The sequence below is a fragment of the Electrona antarctica genome, assembly GCF_951216825.1.
Source record: "Electrona antarctica genome assembly, chromosome: 7".
NCBI lineage: Eukaryota > Metazoa > Chordata > Actinopteri > Myctophiformes > Myctophidae > Electrona > Electrona antarctica.
In genome coordinates this window covers 16341854-16368014 of record NC_136812.1, presented here as the reverse complement: position 1 = coordinate 16368014, position 26161 = coordinate 16341854, and the positions used below count along the sequence as shown (strand labels likewise).

At 43.6% G+C, this 26161-nt stretch overlaps 2 protein-coding genes across 4 annotated transcripts in view; both read left to right on the top strand.

The window, feature by feature from the left end:
• LOC306927224 (ral guanine nucleotide dissociation stimulator-like 1) overlaps window positions 1-26161 on the top strand; it is a 74636-nt gene that overhangs the window by 44909 nt on the left and 3566 nt on the right. For 2 of the 3 annotated variants that reach the window (XM_079506924.1, XM_079506925.1), the window contains 16 exons: window positions 8933-9043; window positions 13006-13214; window positions 13532-13606; window positions 14272-14462; window positions 15434-15558; window positions 16194-16409; window positions 16943-17046; window positions 17191-17275; window positions 17771-17860; window positions 18099-18185; window positions 18689-18721; window positions 19539-19660; window positions 21082-21171; window positions 23772-23964; window positions 24757-25008; window positions 25983-26097. In XM_079506924.1, coding sequence (XP_079363050.1) covers window positions 8933-9043; window positions 13006-13214; window positions 13532-13606; window positions 14272-14462; window positions 15434-15558; window positions 16194-16409; window positions 16943-17046; window positions 17191-17275; window positions 17771-17860; window positions 18099-18185; window positions 18689-18721; window positions 19539-19660; window positions 21082-21171; window positions 23772-23964; window positions 24757-25008; window positions 25983-26097 — 2098 coding nt within the window. Of the gene's footprint in view, window positions 1-4319; window positions 4528-8932; window positions 9044-13005; window positions 13215-13531; window positions 13607-14271; window positions 14463-15433; window positions 15559-16193; window positions 16410-16942; window positions 17047-17190; window positions 17276-17770; window positions 17861-18098; window positions 18186-18688; window positions 18722-19538; window positions 19661-21081; window positions 21172-23771; window positions 23965-24756; window positions 25009-25982; window positions 26098-26161 lie in introns of those variants that run through there. The other variant, XM_079506926.1, reaches the window with a different exon arrangement.
• On the top strand, window positions 21553-23368 carry LOC306927254 (uncharacterized protein; the record flags this gene model as incomplete). The annotated part of the gene is made up of 3 exons (XM_079506964.1): window positions 21553-21621; window positions 22063-22112; window positions 23347-23368. Coding segments are annotated over 3 exons (141 nt in total), but the record flags the coding sequence as incomplete, so codon positions are not given.

The window sequence follows — 26161 nt, the reverse complement described above, 5'->3', positions numbered from 1 at the left end:
AGGAGACCACTAGGACAGCGGTTCCCATAACTCTGAGAGTGTACAAATGGAACCAAATGGAGTTACAGACCTGTAATGGTAATTCATGTGGTGGTGTACTCATTTTGTATGTCCGTGGCTAAAATAGAATTTTTACAAATTTCCACCACAAGCCAGCATGGTGATGATGAGCCCCTGATCATAATAAATGAAAGTAACAGGCTGAATGAATCAATCTATTGAGCTGGCCAAACAATTGGCCTGTTTCTGGTGCATCACTACAGTTTATTTAGTTTAGTTTATTTAGGATCCCCATTAGCTGTTGCACCTGGCAACAGCTATTCTTCCTGGGGTCCTCACAGAATAATATACATACAAAACAACATTACAACATTACAGATATCACAAAAAAAAGAAATACATTAAAGCATAACTACGGTTAGTGCATTCACTCTAGATTACATTAACTGGTATATTGACATAAACAGAATTACAATTTCGCCATATATATAAGAAATCCTTCAGTCTTTTCTTAAAGTGCCTTTTACCCTTAATTTCTGTGATGCATACTGGTAGAGAGTTCCAGAAACTGGTAGAGAGTTCCAGAAATACTGGTAGAGAGTTCCAGAAACGCAGCAGTTAACCACTTCAACCCCAGCTTCTGAATCGTGGGGGAAACTTTCGCAGTAAAATTGTTGATTGTCGATCGGCTATTTTCGGCTAACACCCCACAATAACAGAAAATAGAAAATACACTATAGAGCCCTGAGAGACGCCGCTCAACCATACAGGGTTTGAGTGGTTAAAGCTGAAATCTTAACTGGGATTTGAACCCTGGTGTCCCACTTCTATTAGTCTACCAACCAGGGACGAATAGTCGTCGTCGTCGTCCCCCCCCCCCCCCCCCCCACAGAACCCTTGTGTGGACAGAGACCACACAACCAGTACAACCAGTAGGTGTCATCATACCCAACATCAGGTTCTACGTTCTACGGATTGCATTGTTAAAGATATACTATACTTTACCAGATCTACCAGGCTTTAGTGAGAAACATTACATTTCTGTCTTGTTTTTTTTACTCCTAATCTTTTATCATGTTGTTGTGGAATGGTTACACTGATAGTGTACAAATTCTATACAATCTGTAAACCGTGTCGTTCTCAAAGTGGGTGTGTCCATAAGAACCATACCAACCATTAGCAGAAATACAAGCTCACATTGTGCCTCGCTGCGAGCTTGTACATCTGCTATTTAAAAAAAATATTTGATAAATAATAAAATATCTAAAATGTTTGGCAGATTTTTAATAATTGTGAAAAACACCCACACAAATCTTCTCTTCTGGGGTCCCTGGCACAAATAATTTTCAGATAGGTCATCCACGGCCAAATACAAATCAATTTGGGGGTCCTTGACATGAAAACGTTTGTGCAAACTCATCCAAAGTCCTGATGCAACCTCATCCGTCATTCAGAGCAGACTGCAGAGAGCACCAGCTGTCACATTCGTCAGATGTCTTCATGCTTTGCGCCCAGAGAGATGACGTCACTCCCCCTCTGTGAGATCAACACACCAGAGCTTGGGGGGTCGGGCCACAGGGCCCGGGGTCACAACCTTCCCACTGCCCCCCCAGAGCTTCCCAGAAGCCCTGGAGACCTGTGTGGACACTGGGGCAGATCAGCCTGGGAACTGGACCCCCGCCAGCGAGGCAGATAAATAGCCAGCTAGTTAGCGCACACAGGCACAGACCAAATCCATGCCTCTGCTTTTGATACCCCTGCCCTCTGATTATTAGTTTTCATGGCCGGTGGGGTTATGTTTTACCTTCTCCGACCTCCGCTTCTGGTCAGACTGAATTGAATACTTTCTGATGATGTTTGATATTAATGTAATTGATTATTATCACATTATAACTGTGGGTCAGCTATTTTAGCTAATTGTCAAATTTATTTATGTATTTATTCTCTTTATTCTCCACAATTTAGTTGTTTTGTTTTGTCCCTGCTGTTGTATCCAACTGGAGCCCCACACCACTGGATGTTTTTTTGTTTTTTTAACAAATCGAACCCTAGACACAGACATGATCACACACACACACACACACACACACACAGTACCGTCGGCTACATACTGTATACAGCAGGGCTTCCCTGGCCTTTTATGACCCCAACTCTCGGAGGAACAGAGAGTCCTGACCTGTCCAGGACCCTGTAGCCCCCTGGGTTGGGAGGCATGCGGTGACGCCAAGAGGCTGACCAGCATGCTTGTGGCATGCGTGCGTGTGCGTGTGTGTGTGTGTGTGTGCGCGTACCTACTCGTCCAACATAGCTTGCAATGTGAGGTTTTGACAGTCAGTGATGCTGTGTGTGACGTGTGGGATTACATGGGTGAAGTAACAGGAGTCAGGGCCAGGGGGTTGTGTGTACAGTATGTCTGTGTGTGGACGGGCTGTCACATAGATTGTGTGTGTGTGTGTGTGTGTGTGTGTGTGTGTGTGTGTGTGTGTGTGTGTGTGTGTGTGTGTGTGTGTGTGTGTGTGTGTGTGTGTGTGTGTGTGTGTGTGTGTGTGTGTGTGTGAGATAACTGTTGTGATGTAAGAAGGTCAGCCAATGTTTCCTGTCTGTACCTACATAGACCTACTGCACGTATAAACACTTTTGAAATCTGAGGCTTTTTATATACTATTTTAAATTGTTTGGGGACAAATGCAATTTTAAACTTTGGATATTCAGAAATAGCTGTATCGCGAAGGGTTGTGGGCTTGTAGATCTGCTATTTTTTAAATGAAAATAATAATCTTGAATTGTGAAACAATTTGAACCATTTCAAGAAAGTGTTATACCCAGTCAGCCAGCTACCCAGCCACCCAGCCACCCACACACATAGCTCCGTAAGGGAGTGGTTGCACCACTCAAAAACATGTTCTCACACTCACACAGGCATGCATGTGCGTGCACACACACACACACACACACATACACACAGACAGACAGACAGACAGACAGACAGACAGATTATTATAAAGGGGGTCATGATAAGATCTAGCCATCTCTATCCCACTGGAGCAGACCACAATAAAAAGTGTCATATGGTTCCCATTGTCTCCTGTTTATGCGCTGGGTCGTATATAGACCCCTGCGTCTCAGTCATTAGGTCTGTGTGACATTTGCCCAATAGACTTCAAATGGACTTGAACAGTTTATGATCCGAAAAGTGACAGTGTTTTACTGTCTCAATTGATATGAATTTATCATACAAACCACTGCATAAAGACCCTTCACACACAGGCAGACCACTTCATTCATATCTCTTTCCACTAAATCACACAAGTGGGCATTTTTACAAGGCTGGATAGGAGTCACTGACACACTAGTACACTGCTGTTGTCCATTATTCAGCCCTTAACAATGCACAGCAGTGTGACAAGCACCCGCAGCCTTCCTTGTATTGTCCCACTCCCACACTGGTCTAAGGCAACGTGGTCGTGACTGCTTGTACGCAGTGTTCATTTTTCTATGCTATATGTTGATGAATTGAATACAGAGGCAGACCACAAAGGAAACAAGCCCCCAGCACTCTTTGTGTGTTATCCTTTTTGCTTTAATATCTCATTGTACCACTGCTGTTTACATTTCAAGTAATCAATCAATAAAAAAATACGATAGAGTACAGTACTGCATAATGCACTATAGATCAGGGTTCAACAGGGTCTGGCAAGTTTGTTTTTTATTTATTTATTATTTTTTAATTAAATTAAAATGTCTGAAAATGACTCATTAACAACATACATTCAACACATTAGCAAAGATAAGGCCCAAACAAACACTGCACTGATGATAGTGCTGCAAAACCTGGAGACAATGCTGAGCTAGATTTAGCCTTCTATAGCCTTCTTCTTCTAGATAGCCTTCTATCAAGATGATTAGAAGTCTAAAACATGTATATTTTATTCTTATATACCTACATTATTCTTTAAACACGTAATAATTATAACCATAACCATAATAATGTTGTTATGGTTATATTTGACAGTCTGAGTGTGAGTTATCATCACAGCCTGTCAATCTCAGCCCACTGACATTTGAAAGAAGAAAGTCTAGTTGGAGGAGGAGATAAAGGGACCCTGTGCTGCGTGACGTCGTAAAGTTTCCGGATCATCATATTATTCTGCTTGTCTTATTTCCATAATTTTCGGTGTGCGCGACACCGTCGTGTGGCGAGGTGCAACCCGGTCTGTAGTGTCTGAGTGAGTGCAGGAGAGGAGGAGGAGTTTGTTCCATTCAGCAACAAGAGGAGCGAGGCAGGAGGAGGTGGGGTTGTAGTTGGAATAGAGAGGAGAGGAGGGGGGGGACACAACACAGACAAGAAGAGATTTTAACCAAGGGGCGCGCCGTGCCGTCGCTCCGTCCGTGCGCTTTGGGAGTTTATAGTTGACATTTCTTATGGACTTGACGGACTAAAAACACGGAGTTCTAACTTCTGATCGATGCTGTCCCCGGATCATGAAAGAGACGCTGACCATGAGATTCGCCTGGAAAGCTAAGATGGTAAAAGAAACGACAACAACAACTAATAATACTGTGATTTGCATCCTGCAATGCTGTCTATTTTCTGGTTTGAAATGAGCTTAAAGGGAGGGGGAGAGGGGGGGGCTTGGGAAAGTAGTGAAATAAAGGAAACGGGGTGGTGGTGTTAGTGGGGGATAAATTAGAACATCGAGTTTTGAATTGTTTTACCCCCCCGTCCGTCTGTTGCTGCGTGGACTTTTAAACCCCATAGCCTACATTCATTGCTGCTACAGCATGGGTGGTTGCACTTTGCAGTGGGACCTTTGGGGGAAAAACCGCGAGAATAATAATGATCCCACTTCCACAGCGTTCCGTTACTTTGTCCCCTTATTGCTTTATGGCCATAATGTGAAAAGTTGAGCGTGTGACTGTGTGTGAGAGGCGGAGCGCGCACACAGTGGAACAGTGAGGGAACAATCGGCGAAGCCCCCGAGGCGATCTCTCTCTCTCTCTCTCTCTCTCTCAACTCCCACCAGCCAGCTGTAGTCTGGGCGAGGAAAGCACAAAAGCCAACAGACTTAACACATTGTTGTTGTTATCATCGGCGTATTGTTTTCACACGCATAGATGATAATCATCAGCTTTTATAGTTTTTTTCCCTTTCACTGCGCTGTCCTGTCTGTAATGCCGCAGCTATACTTAATTGCGTGCCGGTGCATGTCGTGATCAGTAAATGGCAGATCTACAAGTTCACCACGCGCGGTGACAGTGAGCTTCTACATCTGCTATTAATAATTATGCAATGCAACGCCAGCATTCAACTAGATATAAATGAGGATTAAATAATGGGGAGACTAGTACAATTTGCACAGGCAAAATAATACCATTCCATTCCCCTTTCTGCCAAGTCTCCTCCCTTCACTCTGTGCTGCTGTGGGCTATGTGAGCAAGCAGCATCATTCTCAGAGATGATGATGGAAGCTAGCTGTTCTCTTTCTAAAGTGCAGAGAGTAAACAACTCATCTCCTGTTTACGTCTTATATTCATTGGCTGGGGTCATTTATTACTCTGTGCATCCCCCATTCAAACATGGATATCCATCTCAACAGGTTTCTAATATCGCCTGCCCTGCATTAGATGTCGTCATAATGATATTTAACAAACTTTATCATGACATTACCCTTTTTTTTGCGGGCATGGAAATGTCTGTAGACTGTTCACTGTTGTTGTACATGCCAGAAAGAATGGCAGCTTTGATCTTTCTTTCTTTCATGCATAGCTTTAGGGCCTTTGGTTGACCATAAGCCCCAAATTTGGTACACAAAAGCAACCAGGGGCTTTTATAAAAACTCTGCTCTGAAAAACATCTCTCTCTCTCTCTGTTCTGACAAAGAGCGGGCTCTTGTGTGCAGACTGTGGACTCAGCAGCCCAGGCCTGCTAGCAGAGAGAGAGAGAGAGACCTCCTGCTATTGTTTTGGGAGTGTGTTGGACTGCATGACTCATGGACTGATGTATTTATCTGTCTCTGGGCCAGTTTTAGGGTTTGATTTATACTTATATAGTTGTGTTCCGGTGTCGTAGCTGTAGTCAGATCTACAAGCTCACAATGCATCACGAATGTGGTGTGTTGTGAGCTTGTAGATCTGCTATTTGCCGCACACAACATACGTATAAATGAGTCAAGCTTTAGCCGGCAGCCGGCCAACATGAAGCTAACAGCCAGGGGGAGAGAGAGGGGGAAGACAGACAGTTAGACAGGTTTGCTGATAAAAAAGGACAGGTATTAAGGCAAACCAGGGAGGATTATTACACAAAGCCAGGGAGACTAGCAGGCTAGAGCAAACAGCGAGACAGACAGGGTGTACTGTACTGTACTGTACAGGAAACGATGGGAAACACACAGTGCCTGCTCGTTTTTATCTACCAGCAGCAACCACAGTCAGGTTAACCACTTAAACCCTTTCAGACCCGAGGCCCGTTCTACAAACGCCTTCTAAATCAGCGGTTCTCAAACATCTTCAAGATTAAAACAATAAAATAAAAATAGCAACTTGCTGCTACTTTTGAATAGCCAAAAAAATCCCAAAATTACACAAATGCGTTCCCAGTTAAAATCCCAAAATTACACAAATGCGTTCCCAGTTTTAACAGCTTAAAATCCCTATAGCCTTATACTTTGTTGACCAGAGAGTCACTCAGAGGTCTGTGCTAGGTAGGTCCACCCCATTTGTTTTGTCTTCCCTCTACACCGGATCTCTTCGTCGACAACAGCTGATCTATGACAAACAACATGACACGTGTTGCTTGTAGATCTGCTATTTTTGTACGTTCATCCCAGAATAGGGATGCGAGGGTTCATGTGGTCATGGTCAACTAACTCGTAACTTGTTGTGTGCCAACTGGACCCCTCTCTCTCTCTCTCTCTGTTTTTCGGTCTCTCTGTCTCTGTGGCACCCTGCGGTTTATCTGCACCTGTGATTGTTTGGGGCGCGTTTCTCTCTCCCTCCACAGCGTGTTTTGAATTCAGCCCAAACAACCGCCCTTCTTCCACCAACACAGCTTCACCATGGCTGAGTGCCACTGGCTGTCCGTGTCCGTCCGTCCGGCCTTCTGACTATTTGAGCATGTTGTCGGCCATTTCTGACCCGTGACCCCAGTTGGCGGCAGTCCTTTCTGTCTGGGGGGGAGAGAAAAAGAAAGTGGACTTTGACATTGAGGCATTTTAAATGGAGGGAAAGTTGGATGGCAGGCGAGAGTGGACTAGGCTGTTATTAACTGTGTGCAGAGATGGCATGTGTGTGTATTGTGAGCTGTTTTGGGTTTCTGTGTGTATTGTGAGCTGTGTTGGGTTTCTGGTTTGTTGTGCTGTTTTGTGCTGCGTCATGCTGCGATTGGGCGATATGGGCTTTGCTGTGGTCTATTATTTATATTGTCCTCTTTTTATAGGATTAAAATTATATTTTCTCTGTTGTCACAGCACTCTGCCTGGACGCCTGGCTTTGCTACTCCCTGACTAAGCACAATTGTTACATTAGATTTAACTCTCTACCCCCCCCCCCCACACACACACACACACACACACACACTCTCTCTGCAGTTTTTCAGATTATGCAGTGTGTGTGCATGCCTGTATAATAATGCATACAAATGTGCATAGTTTTGTGTGGTTAGGTGTGTTTTATGACAGAGAATAATTTCCTCTGGTCTTGACTCTTGTAGCTGTACTGTAGAGTTGTTCTGAAGATATTTTGGCTCAGTGGCTACAGTGAGTTTCTGTTGGAATTAACATGCAAACAGACAATTAAATGAAATTCAAAATCAGTGCAGACAAACAGAACAGATCTCAGATCCTGTACAGTAGGTAGGTAATAGGTATACCCCTTAATGATTCTAGATTCAGCTCTGATCTCAGCGGGAAAACGAGAGATTAGTAAGGGACAGAACTGAGTGAGAGGGGGGAAGAGTTTTTGTGGGAGATGCACTGGGAGAGAGGAGGGGGTGGGGGGGGGGGGGGGGGGGGGGAAATGAGAACCTGGGAAAGAGAGTTCACTGGTAGGAAACAAGAGGGAGGGAAGCCTTAACACATGTTGGGAGTGGGGGTTGGGAGTTTGGGAAAGCAGTCAGTCTCATTCTTTTACTGCACTTTAAGCCTTCTCTCTCTCTCTGTGTCACTGCTGCTTTTCTTCCATGTATGTGTTATCCTTTCTGTTCCATCTATATCATTAAAACCGAGACTTTAGTAGACGTAATTAGTTCAGCCTCAACACACCACAGTCGTTCCCAGAAGACAGCATCTCTGTTCTTCTGAAGTGCTGTACTTTAAGTTAACGTTGTTTATTGTGTGACGACGTACTTACATTGTAATTATTATCCTATGTCCAGCTTTGAGGGACTGTGTAAACACTGACAACAAACATTGAAGACGAAAGTGTGTAAACACAAAAGTGAGGACACAAATTGTAATTGGCCAGAATGAGATGATGTATGATGATAAGAGCACCCCTCACTTCACACGGGCGCTAGCCCCTCGTATATACAGCTTTTGTCCCCACAAAATGTCTGCAACACAAACATTAAATGCCATTGACAATGAAGGGTAACTTTACGTCATCTTGTCCCCACACGTCTCATATTTGCCATCGACAATGAAAGGAGAAATTAGGTCAAATGTCCGCCAAATATGACGTAAATTTGTGGCAACAGGCATTCTGATTGGCCAGTATAAGATGATCCATGATGATGTACGATGATAAGAGCGCCCCTCACTTCACACGGGTGTGATTCTTTAAGCAACATTTCTCAATCAAAAAGGGACTGTGATGTTGTGACTGGCTCGGAGTAGAAATAACGATTCTATGTATCATTGTGCTCTTGGTTTCCATTCTCTTCCTATTGATCAACTTTAATGCTGTCCCCTCTCTCTCTCTCTCTCTCTCTCTGCAGAGCTCGGTGCAGGACTGGGGGGAGGAAGTGGAGGAGGGAGCCATTTACAACGTGATACTGAAGCGGGTTCAGATCCAGCAGGCTGCCAACAAGGGAGCGAGATGGCTGGGGGTGAGTGCTAGTCCCTTCTGACGTCTTAACGTCCACAGAACAGAGCTTTTGTAAGTCTCACTCTCAACCCGTTGCAGGGTGAGTTACACTGGCCGTACCCAAGTACCATAGAGTGAGATATGCATTCTCAGCCTGAATACCCTCTCTGAATTGAGAGCTCAAAATAGAGGGTGAGAGAGGGAGATTTTCTAATGATTTATCATGTTGATGAATCTCTACAGAGTCTCTACAGAGTCTTCACACAGTCTACAATCTACATGGTCAACCCTGTGAGAGCAGTAAATGGTGTTATATTAAGGCCAGTCCACACCAATGCAACTCCTTGCAGAAAACTGTTTTAGAGACCATTGCAGTGGTCTGAACTAACCAGTTGCAGAATGGTGCCATTTGGGGATAATAATGGTTGTAGTAGTAGTTGCAAGGAGTTGCATTGATGTGCTGTGTGGACTGGCCTTTACTATGTAGACATCAGTGGAAGAAATCAATAGCGAGTTAACCGGCCCACAGTGTAGCCTAAGTACTACACATCACTGTCTTGCACTGCTGGTGTCAAATGTTATGGCCTTGGTGGCAGATTTCACAACACGGTAGCAGGAGTTGGTTGGGCTTGGAGTGCAGAGACAGCTTGTTGTACATGACGTGTCTGGCCTCATGATGGTATGAGACCATAATCCATTACCTGGAAGATGATGTATTAGGGGAGAGGACTAACAAACCAGCTCCAAAACACACCAGAAATGGTGGAAGCTTGTTCCTGATGCTGACATCCTATTCTTCTTGTTGACTTATTGACTTGTTTGAAGCAAGCAGGCTGTTACCTTCAGCTGCAAGGCCCTCTGTTACACTATAAAACCATCAGTGTCAGTTTCAATTTGGTTCCACTTGCACACTCTCAGATGAACACTGTGGATTTTATTGTGTAGTATCATGCATGCACCACTAGGGTGCATGTTTTAATCATGATCCTCCAGGTCTTTTGACAACACCCAGTGGAAAGGCTGGTGAAAATAAACAGTTTGACCAGAGTTGGATTGTTTAGCCAAAACATGTGATTTCCTGACTTTCCGTTCACCAATAATAAAAGTTCCCATTCCATTGCAATGGCACGTGTTTATTAATTGTTAGTATAACAATGGAGTTGAACTGTTAGACCAACAAGACATTGAATTTAATAGGCCTTTTCATTGTCTGTACTGTATAAAAACTGTATAAATTGTTGCCTGTTCCTCTTCTGTCATGCCTTAGCCTGGGTCCATACAAGCACTGCAACAACAAATACACCCAGATAGCAGATACAGTTAATCATTATCAGTATAAAAACAAAACCGCCATCTGTTGCATGCATTTGTTGTCTCTGTGCTGTTGCTGCTTGTAAATTGAATGACACAGACGAAAAACAGTCTAAGTCCACACTATTTTTCCATAATGTATAAATGATAGATAAGGGGTCAGGACAACGAGGCCTTTTCGTGGAGGGGTCAGAATGAAATTTGGACTTAGACTGTTTTTCGTCTGTGGTACTCAATTAACGCCCTACTTGATCATACTACAGCGTCAGACAAAAACATAAAACGTAAGATCTACAAGCTTTGGACATACAGTATAAGTAAAGTAAGGTTTCTACCCGACAGAGACGAAATATCTTACATATAGAAGGGGTTAAAAGCATGGATTCAGGATGTTATGTTGTTTGTTTTGCTTTCCCATTTGCTGTCCCCATGGATCCAACGTGGGGAGATTGAGATTGGCTCCTTTGAGAAACAGAAAGATGGCAGAGACAGGCTATACTTAGCCAAGGGCACTTAGCATGATTGTCTTGCCAGCTATATGCATTTATTCACCTTGTTTTAATGCCACAGTATTGTGCTCAACACTTGTACAACTCTGTTGAATAATACAATGAATTGTATATTTACAGAGAATTGTAGACGAGAGCAACTTCTCGCTCGATGTGTGTGGTTCAGTCTCTGTCGGCTGGAAACCTCATTATGTCCAAAACTGTTACTTGTTGGACCTATTGCAATGGAATGGGAACTTTTATTATTGGTGAACAGAAAGTCAGGAAATCACATGTTTTGGCTAAACAATCCAACTCTGGTCAAACTGTTGATTTTCACCAGCCTTTTCACTGGGTGTTGTCAAAAGACCTGGAGGATCATGATTAAAATAGCTCTAGTGGTTACGGTTGGGATTCAAAATAAAGGAAAGAAAGTAGATCTACAAGCTCAAACTTCAAGTTTGATGCTTTTGTGTGACGCTGTTGGATGATCAATTAGAGCATACGAAAAAACTCAAAAAGTTCAAATATGGAGATAAGTGGTTTCTGCCCGACAGCAACGATGCGGTGTTTACAATAGGTCTGTGCGTGCGTGCATGTTTCTGAAGTACAGTAGCATGTCTGTTTGGGTAGTGAAGGTTGTATACGGTAAGTTGGCAGTATTGAACTGGCTTGCCATGCCCTGCTGATCCGTCCCCTAGCTACAGCATGCATGCATAATAGCACATAGCAACGTACAGTAGGTCATCTCACAGTGATTAGTGAAGTCAGCATATTTCGTGTGTGTTCGGAGCTGTTATCAGAGGAGTGCTGGTGTGGGAGAACTTGGCTCTGTCCTCCTCTGTCTGTCTCACTCAGAGGAGGAGGAGGGGCTCTCGCGCTGATTAAAAGCAGATTGGAGCGTTTCCTGTTGTAGCGTGCTAAACTGCACCAAGGTTTCTCTCTCTTTCTCCCCCCCCTTCCCTCTCTCTTTCCTCCTGGTCTCTAAACGACCATCGACTGACTGTAGGTCTCTCTATCCTCTCTTCTAATGACTCCCTTGTTCTCCCCTTTCTGTTCCCGCTCGTCCTCCCTGTCCTCTTGCTGTTACAGTATAGACACAATAGTCGGACATCTGCTTGGGTAAGGGTTCAATATCGTTGGTGTCGGGCCGAAACCTCTTATCTGCATATTTTAACTGTTTTTCATAAATTAATGCCCTACTTGCAAACTACGTCACACAAAAGCATCAACAAGCTCGAAACACGAAGAGCTTGTAGATCTGCTACTATTGCTGTTTTTGAATTTGAATCCTGAAAATGTGGACATATGAGGTTTCCACCCGACAGAGACGATATCATAGGGCACCTTTATCCTTCCCTCAGCCACTCGAGTCTTTTCTCCTGCTGTTCTCATCATTTGTCCGTTGCCTTCATTTGTCCACATGACAGAGTCACTACAGGGCGTACGTAACTTACTGTATGCCATATTGTATGAGTTGTACGATGGTGAAAATTGCCGATCTATAAGCTCACAACAATGTCACATTGTAGATGGACTATGTTTTCTGAAGATTTCTGAATTTTTTTTTGGAAATCTTTACCTATCTGGAACGAGCCCCCACCCTGCCCCCGTCCCTTGAGTTCAATGGACAGGTGGTGCCATCTTGAGAGGGTGTCAGCTGTTACTGTTTCAATGGCGTGACGTCACGTTCTCTTTCTACAGAACAACAAGCCCAAAATAGGGACAAGCAGGTTCAAAGTGGTTATTTGTGTGTCTGTAATTACCGTATGTGATAAACTGTGTACACTGCAACCAACACAGGGTAGGAGAGCAGTTGATGAACAGACTAAGAACAGTACATTTCGTCTGTCAGGTGGAAACCTCATTTCCAAAACTGTTGCTTTTCAGGATTCAAATTCAAAAACAGCAAAAGTAGCAGATCGACAGGCTCAAAACATTTCGAGCTTGTGGATCTGCTGCTTTTGATGCTTTTGTGTGACTCTGCAGTGTAGAGAGTGATCAAGTAGGGCGTTCATTTACGAAGAAAACACGAAAAGTTAAAATATGGATATAAGAGGTTTCTGCCCGACAGAAACTTACTTAACTGTGAAGCTCATTTCACGTTCACATCAAATCGGTTCCTCAGTGTAACAAAACCCCTGTGTGTTTATGTTTGTGTGTTTGTTTGTTTGCGTCCATCCAGGCGGAAGGGGACCGCCTGCCTCCCGGCCACACGGTGAGCCAGCTGGAGACCTGCAAGATCCGGAGTATCCGGGCGGGAACACTGGAGCGCCTGGTGGAGACGTTACTGACGGCGTTCGGAGACAACGACCTCACCTACACCTCCATCTTCCTGTCCACGTACAGAGCCTTCACCAGCACACACACCGTACTGCAGCTGCTACTGGACAGGTAACGCACTGCGCTCTGGAATTGTTATGTTGGTTATGATCATGTAGAATATGTTTCCCCATTGAGACAATCCTAATCAAACTTTAATAAGACACACACAGACAAGGGTGGACAGAGTCCATTCAAATCCTAGTCAATGGTTCCATAATGTTGAATAAAATATGACAAAGTTAAAATGACACTGTTGGCAGAATCAGACAGCCTACACATACTTTTGAACATGAGGTTCCGCAAAACACAGCCGAGCAGACTGATAATGATGAAAATAATTAAAATGCTTGTTGCAAATGCAAACCTCTCTTCATTATCTGTTTCAGGTATGGAAGTGTGGAGGCGAGCGTTAGGGAGAATGAGGGAAGTCGAGGTTCTGAAACCAAAGGAGCCATTAGAAAGTAAGATGATTGACCTGTAATCCCATTCCTCTTCCCTTCACTTCTTCTGTAATGCTTTTCTCTGGCTGTTCTTTGTTGTTGTTATTATTAACCAAGGCAATTGAGATTGGGCTGTGTACTCTTTGTGGTGTCACACTGTCTTTTCTCCCTAGTTTTTTAATTACCATAACTTGTAAGACTGGACATGGTTCTCGGAGGCCTAACTAGCGAATAGGCCTATCTCACAGCCCCCTTTCCACGCCCCCTTCCGGAGCTAGTGGTGTCGTTTAACCATTAGCATTTACATTACATTTCTTTCTCTGGAGAATCTAAGTACATTTCCTAATGTTAAAATGTCAAAGACCGATAATAATATGAAGTAAACACAATGGTATAACAACTCAAATAAGTAGAATAAACCTTACCTTTACAAAACAATAGTTTGTGGCTTGTGAAAATACCTCTTTTAACATGGAAGCCTATGGACTGCAGAAAAAATAACACCACTAGCTCCAAAAGGGGGCGTGGAAAGGGGGCGGGGAAATGCTGTGAGATAGGCCTATTGTGATAGTGATTCAGGAGTAACGTCAGAGATTTTGTGAGAGGCCCCTTGCTTTCCTCACCCAACTGTCCATGTTGCAGTTCCTGCCCCACTAATCTTTGATTCCGCCCCTCCTTCTGTCCAGTGCCTTGGCATCCATCCTGCGTGCCTGGCTGGACCAATGTCCAGAGGACTTCCAGGAGCCTCCAGACTACCCCTGCCTGCAGAGGATCATGGGCTACCTGCAGAGGACTCTGCCAGGCTCCGAGCCACTGAGACGGGCACAGGGCCTGTTGGAACAGCTGCAGAGCGAGGCCAATGTGGATGAGACCGAAGGTTAGCGTCTGACAGAGACCAAGCCACATAATCTGTTGTCTAGAATACATCTAATTCACTGCAGAGAATAATGCAGTTAAGCTGTATGTATGCACAGTTTCCTGGCAGCCTTGCATACTGGGATTATATCGTTGCTGTAGGGCAGAAACCTCTCTTACCTCCAACGTTTCACAAAACTACATTGTCTCACAAAACTACATTGTCTCACAAAAGCATCAACAGTAGCAGATCCACAAGCTCTAAACGCGGCGCGAAGCGACACGTTTTGAGTTTGTACTTTCTACTTTTGATGCTTTTGCATTTGGATCCTGAAAAGTAACGGTTTCGGACCATATGAGGTTTCCACCCGACGGACGATAACATTACAGTGTGTGCAATGTGTCCAAACAATGATTATTTCATTACCAGTAGACGTTTGACGTTTATGTACTTAAAAATCTATGCATCATAATTATGGCAAGGTCGCTTCGGGCGTCTTACTGGTATTAGTGTGACCCAGTTTTAGCAAAGTTGGATAACACATTGCTTTGCCATCCCATGTCTGTGATGTGTTGTAGTCTACTTGTGGCACTGTATCAGTGTGGTTTTAGGAGCTTGTAAATACTCACAATGATAGGCAATGATTAAAGCTAACAATTATCTGGACACATTGTAAAGCATTCTGTGACGACTTATGGGGTGTTATGGCGCTTGCAATGGCTGATTGCTAGTTAGTACCATGGTATGGTCATTGCACCACAACTAGTCTTTTTAAATCTGGTTATATCCTTACAGTTAACAGTTATAGTATCAGTAATGTGATGATAAGACTTCTTATGTGCTTATAAATGTGTGTACTATAAATGTTGGAAACACTGTGTAACTGCCCAGAATCGGTTCCTTAATAGTCTCTCACTTACAGCTTACTCCCTTTATCCACATTACAATTACATTTCGTTTGAGTTAAATGGACTCTGTTTGGTCGATCTCAGGTGGTTTCCACGGTAACAGTTCGTTCTGCCTGGGGGAGGAAGAGGAAGTTGAGATTGAGGTCCAAGAGGACTTCCTGTCGTTTGAGGCTGACCTGGTAGCCGAGCAACTGACCTTCATGGACGCGGTAAGGGAAGGACAGGGGGGGTGGATGGATGTGGGGGTAGGAGGACAGGGGGATGGATGTGAGGGAATAATAATTATAATCTACGCCCTTCGGGCTTGACCCCTAATAAGACAGAGGGATGGATGTGGGGGAATGAGGGGGTATGAGGACAGAGGGATGGATGTGGGGGTATGAGGACAGAGGGATGGATGTGAGGGAATGAGGGGGAAAAGCTACACAACACAAGGTAGTGGTGAGATATACGTGTTAAATATCTCTATATTCTGATAGTCTAGTACTCATTGCTCTACAGTCGAGTGTTTGTTCAGTAATGGGAGTCTCCATGCCACCCACCTGAAAATGTATTTTCTGTTTATTTTCTGAGACGGGGAGACCCCTGTTAATGAACAAACACAATAGAAATGAATACTATCAGAATATAGAGCTTTAACCATTCAACAAAAAAAAATTGTTTTAACCAAAAGAATATCATTACACGTCACTACCTTTTTATAATTGAAGAAATGTACACCCCAGAAGCGTTTGCTCTTGGATTAGATAACACCCTTTGTTTATATTATTATCTTGGATGTTTTCTTCAGCGCTCTTATGCTTAACAAGTGTCCCCCCCCCCCTCCCCTCTCCTGTTCTTCTAGGCACTGTTTAAAAAGGTGGTCCCTCACCACTGCCTGGGCTCCATCTGGTCTCAGCGGGACAAGAAGCAGAACAAGCACAGCGCCCCCACCATCCGCGCCACCATCACCCAGTTCAACGCCGTGGCAGCGTGCGTGGCCAGCACGGTGCTGAGGCGCCGGCAGATCCGACCGCACCTCCGAGCACGCGTCATCCAGCGCTGGATAGACATCGCTCAGGTATAGGGCTGGACGACATGCATTTTGTTTCTGTCTGGTCGAGAGAGAACAAAACATTGTAAACGGTTCCTCTTTTGTTATTATTTTTTTAAAACCTTTTAACACATTGATCGCCATCTCAAATCAAACGCTTGACTGCCATGGATCTGCTAATTTCACTACTTTTTGTGAGCCACTCTTGTTATGAGGAAGTAAGGAATTCATTTATATATTAAAAAAAAACGTTTAAACATGGAGATACAAGGCTTTCTGCCTGACAGCAACGGTTTGCATTTTAGCTATTCATCTGACGGTCCTGTCCTCCTTTATTATAATAACAAGTGCCAACCTGACCGTGTGTACTACATAGCTCACTGCGGACTGTTTATAATAGGGGTGATTGTGCACTTGAAGCTAATTTCACTGTCGCTCTTGTTTATGTAGCTCAAGTACACGACCATAAAGAACGCAAGTATATTATAGTTGCATGAACAGGCACATCTTATGGATCACAACGTTAAGCCTGGGATTTGTGTTTAATTGCCGCCCTCCAGGAGTGTCGTATGCGCAAGAACTTCTCCTCCCTCCGAGCCATTGTGTCTGCGCTTCAGACCAATCCCATCTACAGGCTGAAAAGGGCATGGGCCTGTGTGAGCAAGTATGTCTTCATATTCATAACAATTCAAATATTCCTGCTTAAGTCTAGACTATAAAGATTAATAACCCTTTGGCAGGATAGCTGTGCATATGCAGTCACTTGGTTCCCTTGTTTAAGTCTCTAACTGTGTGGTCGTGTACACAGAGACAGCATGCAGACCTTTGAGGAGCTGTCCGACATCTTCTCAGACCACAACAACTACCTGACCAGCAGAGAGCTGCTCATGAGGGTGAGTTACTGTAGTGTAGATCATTGGGATGAGGACATTGTCAAAGATTGTTTTAAACTTGATAACATTAAATGGGATATATATATATATATATATATATATATATATATATATATATATACTGCATAATTTGCAGTGGTTCTCAAAGTGGCGATATAGCATCACAATAATTTTAATCACTCTATCCATTTATATGTTGGCCATTCAAAAATAGCAGATCTACAAGCTTACATTTGTGCCCTGCTGCAAGCTTGTACATCTGCTATCTTGTATGTATGTATGTATGTATGTATGTATGTTTTATATATATATATATATATATATATATATATATATATATAAAATGTTTGGAAAATCTTGAATAACAAACCTTCTCTTCGGGGGGGGGGGGGGGGGGGTTCGTGGCCTAATATGAATTTGGGGGTCCTAGACATGAAAATGTTTGAGAACCAGTGTCATATTGTATATTAAAGTTTATTTCTGTTTCCTTTACAGGAGGGCACTTCAAAGTTTGCCAGTGTGGAGAACGGTGCCAAGGATCACCACAAGCGCACTCACAAGAGACTGCAGCTGCAGAAGGAAATGGTGAGGAAAATGGCAGCTTTTTACTACCAGACTCAGCAACAATGCCTTGAGGGCAACGCAGCCTATTTAAAGGACAATGACATTGCTCTTTATATTTTTAGACATCTCGTTTTTTTTCCAAGGCAACAAACGTACTGTTAATTTAAGTTCTGTTATTTTTGGGTACAACAATGGACCCATTCTCTTTCAAACCCTGAGCTATGGATTGCGTGTTTTGAATGGGTTGTTTGCTCAACAGGGAGCCATGCAGGGAACAATCCCATACCTGGGGACCTTCCTAACAGACTTGACCATGCTGGATACAGCCTTGCCTGACCTGGTGGAGGTAAAAACACCACCCTAACAGAACACCTGCTCACTGCAGTATTGATTAAGTGTGTGTGTGTGTGTGTGTGTGTGTGTGTGTGTGTGTGTGTGTGTGTGTGTGTGTGTGTGTGTGTGTGTGTGTGTGTGTGTGTGTGTGTGTGTGTGTGTGTGTGTGTGTGTGTGTGTGTGTGTGTGTGTGTGTGTGTGTGTGTGTGTGTGTGTGTGTGTGTGTGTGTGTGTGTGTGTGTGTGTGTGTGTGTGTGTGTGTGTGTGTGTGTGTGTGTGTGTGTGGCGCGCGCGCAGGTGAGCTTGTGCATGTGAGACTGACTGGTGGTGGAGTTTATCGAACTCTGTCTCTCTGTGTGCAAGCCACTCTCGGAGTGTTAACTTTCCATGAGTGAGTGAGGAATTTTGCTGGTTCCATTTTCGGAGTGTTCCAACCTAACGCTGTTTGTCTAAGCCGCCCGCTGGTATGTGATGTCTGGGCTCTTCTGACAGCGTGCTCTTTGTGTCGTTCCGCAGGGTGGGCTGTACAACTTTGAGAAGAGACGCAGGGTGAGTTGTCTTGTCTACTGCCTTCCGCTCATAGAGATACTGTATGTCACACTGGGATCACATGATTCCGCTGCTATAGGCCCGACAAGTGTTATTCTCATGGATTCAAGTTCTCAGTCGACACGACTGATGATTTCAGTCATTATTTGGACTCCGTAGAATCTTCTATGGATGCATGTTAGGCAGCGGAAATAGCCGATCTACAAGCTCTCAATGCGTCGCAATGCGTGATTGTACATAGGCTATTTTTAGTTATCATTTTAGACCTGAGTTTAAAACATTCACTTTGAAAGAATATATATTCAAAGATTTGCGCCACATTTAGACCTGAGTTTAAAACATTCACTTTGAAAGAATATATATTCAAAGATTTGCGCCACATTCTTACGATTTTTCTAAAATAGCAGACCTACAAGTTCATAGCGCGGCACTCTGTGCCGCGCTATGAGCTTGTAGATCTGCTTTTTTTCAATAGCTAAAGTATAACATAATGCTTAAAACACCATAAGGGGTTCCCGCCCAAAATGGGTTAATTAGAGCATTTGAACTGGTCAAACTAGCAATATGTTCAGGAACATCTTCCATAAAATGTTAATTGTCTCAGATATTTCATATGAAAGCAAGGGTTAAGCCTTAATCTGTGATTTCTTCACCTGATCGGCACTATGTAGAACAGCAGGAACAATTTTAGGCATTTACATACTGTGTTAATTGTTTAGGAGACAATGCTAGTGTGTGTGAGGGGGGGGGGGGGGGCTCCTTTCACACTGTTTCACATTTTATTTAGCTTTAATCCTTGTCTAATTGTCCCTTGCAGGAGTTTGAGGTGATAGCCCAGATCAAGCTGCTGCAGTCGGCCTGTAACAGCTACTGTCTGAGTCCTGACCCGGCCTTCCTCCGATGGTTCAAGAGCCAGCCTCAACACACTGAGGAGGAGAGGTAATGCAGCACTGCTCATTCATTCTGAAGTTTCACAATTAAAGGTTTTAGTCCAGTAAATATCATAAGATTAAATGTACAGTTGATTTTTGTCGACACAAATGTATTTGGGCAAGGCTTGATAAATGGTAAATGGTGCATTTATATAGCGCCTTTATCCAAGGCGCTATATACACTTTGACACTAACTCTGGGGGGAGCCCGAGTTCGAACTGGCAACCTTGTTGGCCCCAACCTTGTGGGTTGGAGCCACTCTACCCCTGAGCCACCGTCGTCCTTTGATGGCATCATAATGGCTGATCTTACACTTGATTGCACTGAAAATTGCCGATCTACAAGCTCACAACGCGTCGCAGTTGTGAGATTGTAGATCTAGCTATTTTCAGAGCGCAACACCCGAGTGCAACCATACATAACATTACTTGTCTTTTAGTTCTATTGGATCTCTTCTCCACTAGTCGCTCCCTAAATTTGAGTTCTATTGGATCTCTTCTCCACTAGTCGCTCCCTAACATTTCCGTCTAGTTTTTATTTGTATATTTAGTTTAGTCTTAGTTTTAGTCATAAAAGCTTAGTTTTTATTTAGGTTTTGTTGGTGGTTAAACGTAATCGACGACAACCATTTTTTTGTCATAGTTTTAGTCAAGGAAATGAACGGGGCATTGCAGCCCCATGCAGCTCTCTGCTGCATGGACTGACTGAAGCCCTTATCTTTTGATTGCTGCCTCTCATCTATTAGATTAGGAGAGAGAGTAACATGAGTCTGTGGGGGTTTTATTGTTCCCGAATCCACAATAATAAAGCCCTCTTTCTCTCATTGTTCTCCTCTCTCTCATGTCCCGTCCCCTCTCCCCTCTGACCTCACGCTCTATTGTTTAGCTCTTCATCTCCCTCACTTCTGTCTCCTGTCACTGTTTTGGGGCGGAATCCTCTGATCTCCATATTCTAGCATATTCTCGTAAATTAACACCCTAGTTTACCACACCACAGTGTCACACAAAAGCATCTCGAAGTGACACGTTTTGAGCTTTTAGATCTGCTACTTTAGCTTTTTATTTATTTGAATCCTGAACAGTTTTGGACAGTTTCCACCCAACAGAGACAATTCATATACCACCTTTCTCAATTTTCGTTTTCACAATGTACATTCGATATTCACAGAAACCATGCAAGGCACCGTCCTGCTCATCAGGAGCTTTATCTGTTAAAGGGTAACATGCAGGTTGTATTTTGTCGAGGACACTTCGACACAAAGCTTGTAGATCTGCTACTTTTGCTACTATTGAATTTGAATGCTGAAAGTACCAGTTTTGGACATATGAGGTTTCCACCCAACAGACGGAGACGATATATGGTTTGCTAATGGTTTATGATGGTGTTTATGTTATGGTATTCTTCACGTAATTTCTCTCTTTCCTGCAGTTACGCCTTGTCCTGTGAGATAGAAGGGCTCGGTGACAGCAGTCCGACTTCACCCAAACCTCGCAAGAGCATGGTTAAGAGACTCAGCCTGTGAGTACACACAGCACATACACACAGTACATACACACAGTACATACACACAGTACATACACACAGTACATACACACAGTACATACACACAGTACATATACAGAATACATACACACAGTACATACACACAGTACATACACACAGTACATACACACAGTACATACACACAGCACATACACACAGTACATACACACAGCACATACACACAGTACATACACTCAGTACATACACTCAGTACATACATACACACAGCACATACACACAGCACATACACACAGTACATACACACAGCACATACACACAGCACATACACACAGTACATACACACAGCACATACACACAGTACATACACACAGTACATACACACAGCACATACACACAGTACATACACACAGTACATACACACAGTACATACACACAGCACATACACACAGTACATACACACAGTACATACACACAGCACATACACACAGCACATACACACAGTACATACACACAGTACATACACACAGTACATACACACAGTACACACAGTACATACACACAGTACACACAGTACATACACAAAGTACATACACACAGTACACACAGTACACACAGTACATACACACAGTACACACAGTACATACACACAGTACATACACACAGTACATACACACAGCACATACACACAGTACACACAGTACATACACACAGTACACACAGTACATACACACAGTACATACACAAAGTACATACACACAGTACACACAGTACACACAGTACACACAGTACATACACACAGTACACACAGTACATACACACAGTACACACAGTACATACACACAGTACATACACACAGTACACACAGTACATACACACAGTACACACAGTACATACACACAGTACACACAGTACATACACACAGTACACACAGTACATACACACAGTACATACACACAGTACACACAGTACATACACACAGTACACACAGTACACACAGTACATACACACAGTACACACAGTACATACACACAGTACATACACACAGTACACACAGTACATACACACAGTACACACAGTACACACAGTACATACACACAGTACACACAGTACACACAGTACATACACACAGTACACACAGTACACACAGTACATACACACAGTACATACACACAGTACATACACACAGTACACACAGTACATACACACAGTACATACACACAGTACACACAGTACATACACACAGTACATACACAAAGTACATACACACAGTACACACAGTACATACACACAGTACACACAGTACATACACACAGTACATACACACAGTACATACACACAGTACATACACAAAGTACATACACACAGTACATACACACAGTACATACACACAGTATATACACACAGTACATACACACACAGTACATACACACAGTACATACACACAGTACATACACACAGTACATACACACAGCACATACACAAAGTGATGGCATGAAAACTGCAGCAGGAGTTATAATAAAAGTCACACCCGTGTGAAGTGAGGGGCGCGCTAATCATCGTACACCATCATCCAGAATGGTGGCCCCTTATTGGCCAAGGGTTCCCAGTCCCACCAACATACTTATGCCGATTTACTCAGACACATATGACGTAAAGTCTCTGTTCATTGTCAATGGCATTTTTAATGTTTGTTCAGACAACACAAACATTCAAGCATTTAAAGCTGAGGGGGGCTAGCGACCCTCAATAATAATACAACTTTATTGATTTTATTTTATTTGTATAGCACCTTTCATGAAGTTGCTATACAAGGGCATAAAATAACATTAAAATAATAGCAGTGAATAAGGCAATACAGTGAGTGAATGAATAACCACAAGGATTTTAAAAGCTCAACCAAAAGCAAGAGTGAAGAAGTAGGTCTTGAGGTGTGCTTTAAAAATGTCTACAGACGCTGCCTGGCGAAGGTATAGTGGGAGTTGTTTCCACGCCGTTGGCGCGTAGAAGCACGAAAGCCGCTTCACCGTGTTTTTTAGTTGCCTTTTTTTTTATAGCGACCAATCTCTTCGTGAACATACAAAATCATAGTTTTTCCTTTGGTTTGGACAGGATTTCTCACCACATCATTGTTTGAGGCATTAAGGCAGGGGAACGCTGTGTTGACCCATTTATTTTATTCACCAATACCAGTGCTCAACAACTCAGTACTTGAGTCAAAAGTATAGAGACTCCGGATCAAATATTACTCTACTATAAGGGAAAGTTGCTCTGTCTAACATGTACTTCAGTTAAGGTACCATAACTTTTAGGGTTAGGGTCATTTTCCCAAAAAATATCAATAATATTGAAAATAGTCGAGCTCAGCTCACACCGCATTACACCACAACTAGTTGCAAGCTTGTAGATCAGCTGTTTTCACTATTTGAAATAGGGCTTAATTTGTAACTAGTTCATGATGTACTTTTTCCTCTTCCTAGAAATGTAGTGGAGTCAAAAATACAATATATGTAGAGGAGTGGAAGTCGTCATAAGTATCAAAAAAGTACTCAAGTAAAATAGCCTACACTAGTAGTTAAATAAATGTACTCTGTTACTGTGCCCACCCCTCGTTCCAGCTTGTTCCACGGAGCGGACGTCTCCTCAGCAGCCAGCTCTCCTGTCAGAGAGACGCCTCGCTCGCCCCCTACAGGCAGCTCAGGGGAGAGCATGGACTCTGTCAGCGTGTCCTCCAGTGACTCCAGCAGCCCGTCTGACAGCGAGGGACTCACCACGCCCACACACTCCTCTATAGACGCCCAGCACAACAAGGTGAGAACCACACACTCCTCTATGGCGGCAGGGGCTCAGGGGTCGAGTGACCGGATGGGAACCGCAAGGTTCCCAGTTCAAACCCGGGCTCCCCCAGGAGGGAAATGTAATTGTACAGTAAGACATTAAGGCTAAAAAAAGTCCATTGTGGTCCTATGCATTCATCCATAGCATAACAAATTAATACAATAATACATGTCGTCAACAAATACACTATGGGCTCCATTTTCGTCACCGCTAAACCCCTTATCCCTAAACTTCTTTGCCTTTTTTTACTATTTTGCTAAATGTTTTTGAATAGTTAAAATGGCCAGTCGACAAGCTCACAACGTGTCAATGTAGATTGGCTGGTTGAACTATACAAAAATGTTTTGCAAAATAGTAAAAAATAGGCAAAGAAGTTTAGGGATTAGGGGTTTAGCGCTGACGAAAATGGAGCCCTATATGTACAAAGAATATGGGAAATTACATTTCCTTCCCCCTATGGTCTCCTCCTTTTTTTCAGGCCAGTTCTTTTGAAAGTAACCAGTGTTACATTGTGTTAATGGACGTGTCAGCCTCGGGGCATTCCACATGTTGGTGGCAGAGCGCTAGAATGAGGTTTCCCCCATGGTTCCACATGTTGGTGGCAGAGCGCTAGAATGAGGTTTCCCCCATGGTTCCACATGTTGGTGGCAGAGCGCTAGAATGAGGTTTCCCCCATGGTTCCACATGTTGGTGGCAGAGCGCTAGAATGAGGTTTCCCTCATGGTTCTTCTGACCACCACTGTGTTTGATGTGTTGTTCCTGCAGCTCTCAGAGTCTTCGTCGTGTACATCTCTCCACTCCATGGACACCAGCTCGTCTTCAGCCAGCGTCCCACAGACCCCTGCGTCGCCCTGCCTGCCCGGCCCACCCTGCACGCACCGACGCTCCCACTCCCTCATCCCCCTGTCTCCCTCGTCCCCCAGCCAGCCGCCAGTGTACAACACCCAGGCCCAGGACGCATGCATCATACGAGTCAGCCTGGAGCAAGGCAATGGCAACCTCTACAAGAGCATACTGGTGAGTAACCAGTGTTACACATCCGTTTTAATAGCCATCTATTGTCTGTGATTGAAGTATATATATATATGTTTTATATAGCTTTATATGGATCTGAAACGGCACCGTTAAAAAACAACTTTTAGCCCTGAACCAGTTGCCTGGCAAAGCCTTGCTCATCCCCGCACTTACGGAATGTACTCGCGCATGCCTAGACTACTGTAGACCTAGAATGTCTGTGATCATTCATATACTTCGTAAATTCTCATGTATCACAGGCATAGAACCCTTCCATCCGCTCCTGGTTGAATTGAATTATGCACGGCCTAAATGTGATAAATGCTCCATTTGTACTCACCCATTAAATAATTCCAAAGACGTGGAGTGAAATATGGTCCTCTAGTTTCATATCCATGTGAAAGTTCTGGCACAAAACGTGTATTTAGTCAAATATCTCCACTTTTTCTCTCCGGGCAAAGGGACCATTCTGTGGAAAATTGGACAGTGTTGTGTTCCTACTGGTTGTTTAGCATGCCTGCCCAGCAGGCATGCTAAACAACCACCCGAAGTGAAACTCCCCACTTTGGGCTGAAAGGTATTGGAGAAGGCGTGTTATTGTCTACTACACCCTCCCTAGCAGGCCAACAATGGGGGATCCGAGCCCTGTTGACTTCCAGTATAAAATGAAAGTAAAAATATTTCAAAACATTTGGGTGATGGTACTTCTGTGGCCTACTGGCAGTAAAGACTAATACCAATAATACCAATACTTGAAAAAGACCAATACCGGTCGAAACGTTGTATGTCCTGCCTGCTGTGATTGTGAATAAATACTTGGAGCATTACAAAAGTGAGTTGCGAGCCTTTGCTTTTCTACTGGCAGTGCATACAAGACATTTAGTCCAGATTAGCTTCGGAGACAGACGGACACACACACGTCACACATGCAGTCTTTTGTGATGCCATTTAAACTGTACTTTGTGTTCCTTACCCAGCTGACCAGTCAGGACAAGACTCCAGCGGTCATCTCCAGGGCCATGGCCAAGCACAACCTGGAGGCGGAGCCTGAGGAGGGATACGAGCTGGTGCAGGTCATCTCTGACGAAAGAGGTACACTTTGAGACTTTGAGACTGAGATTGTACAACATACAGTGGGATCCCAATGTACACTGTA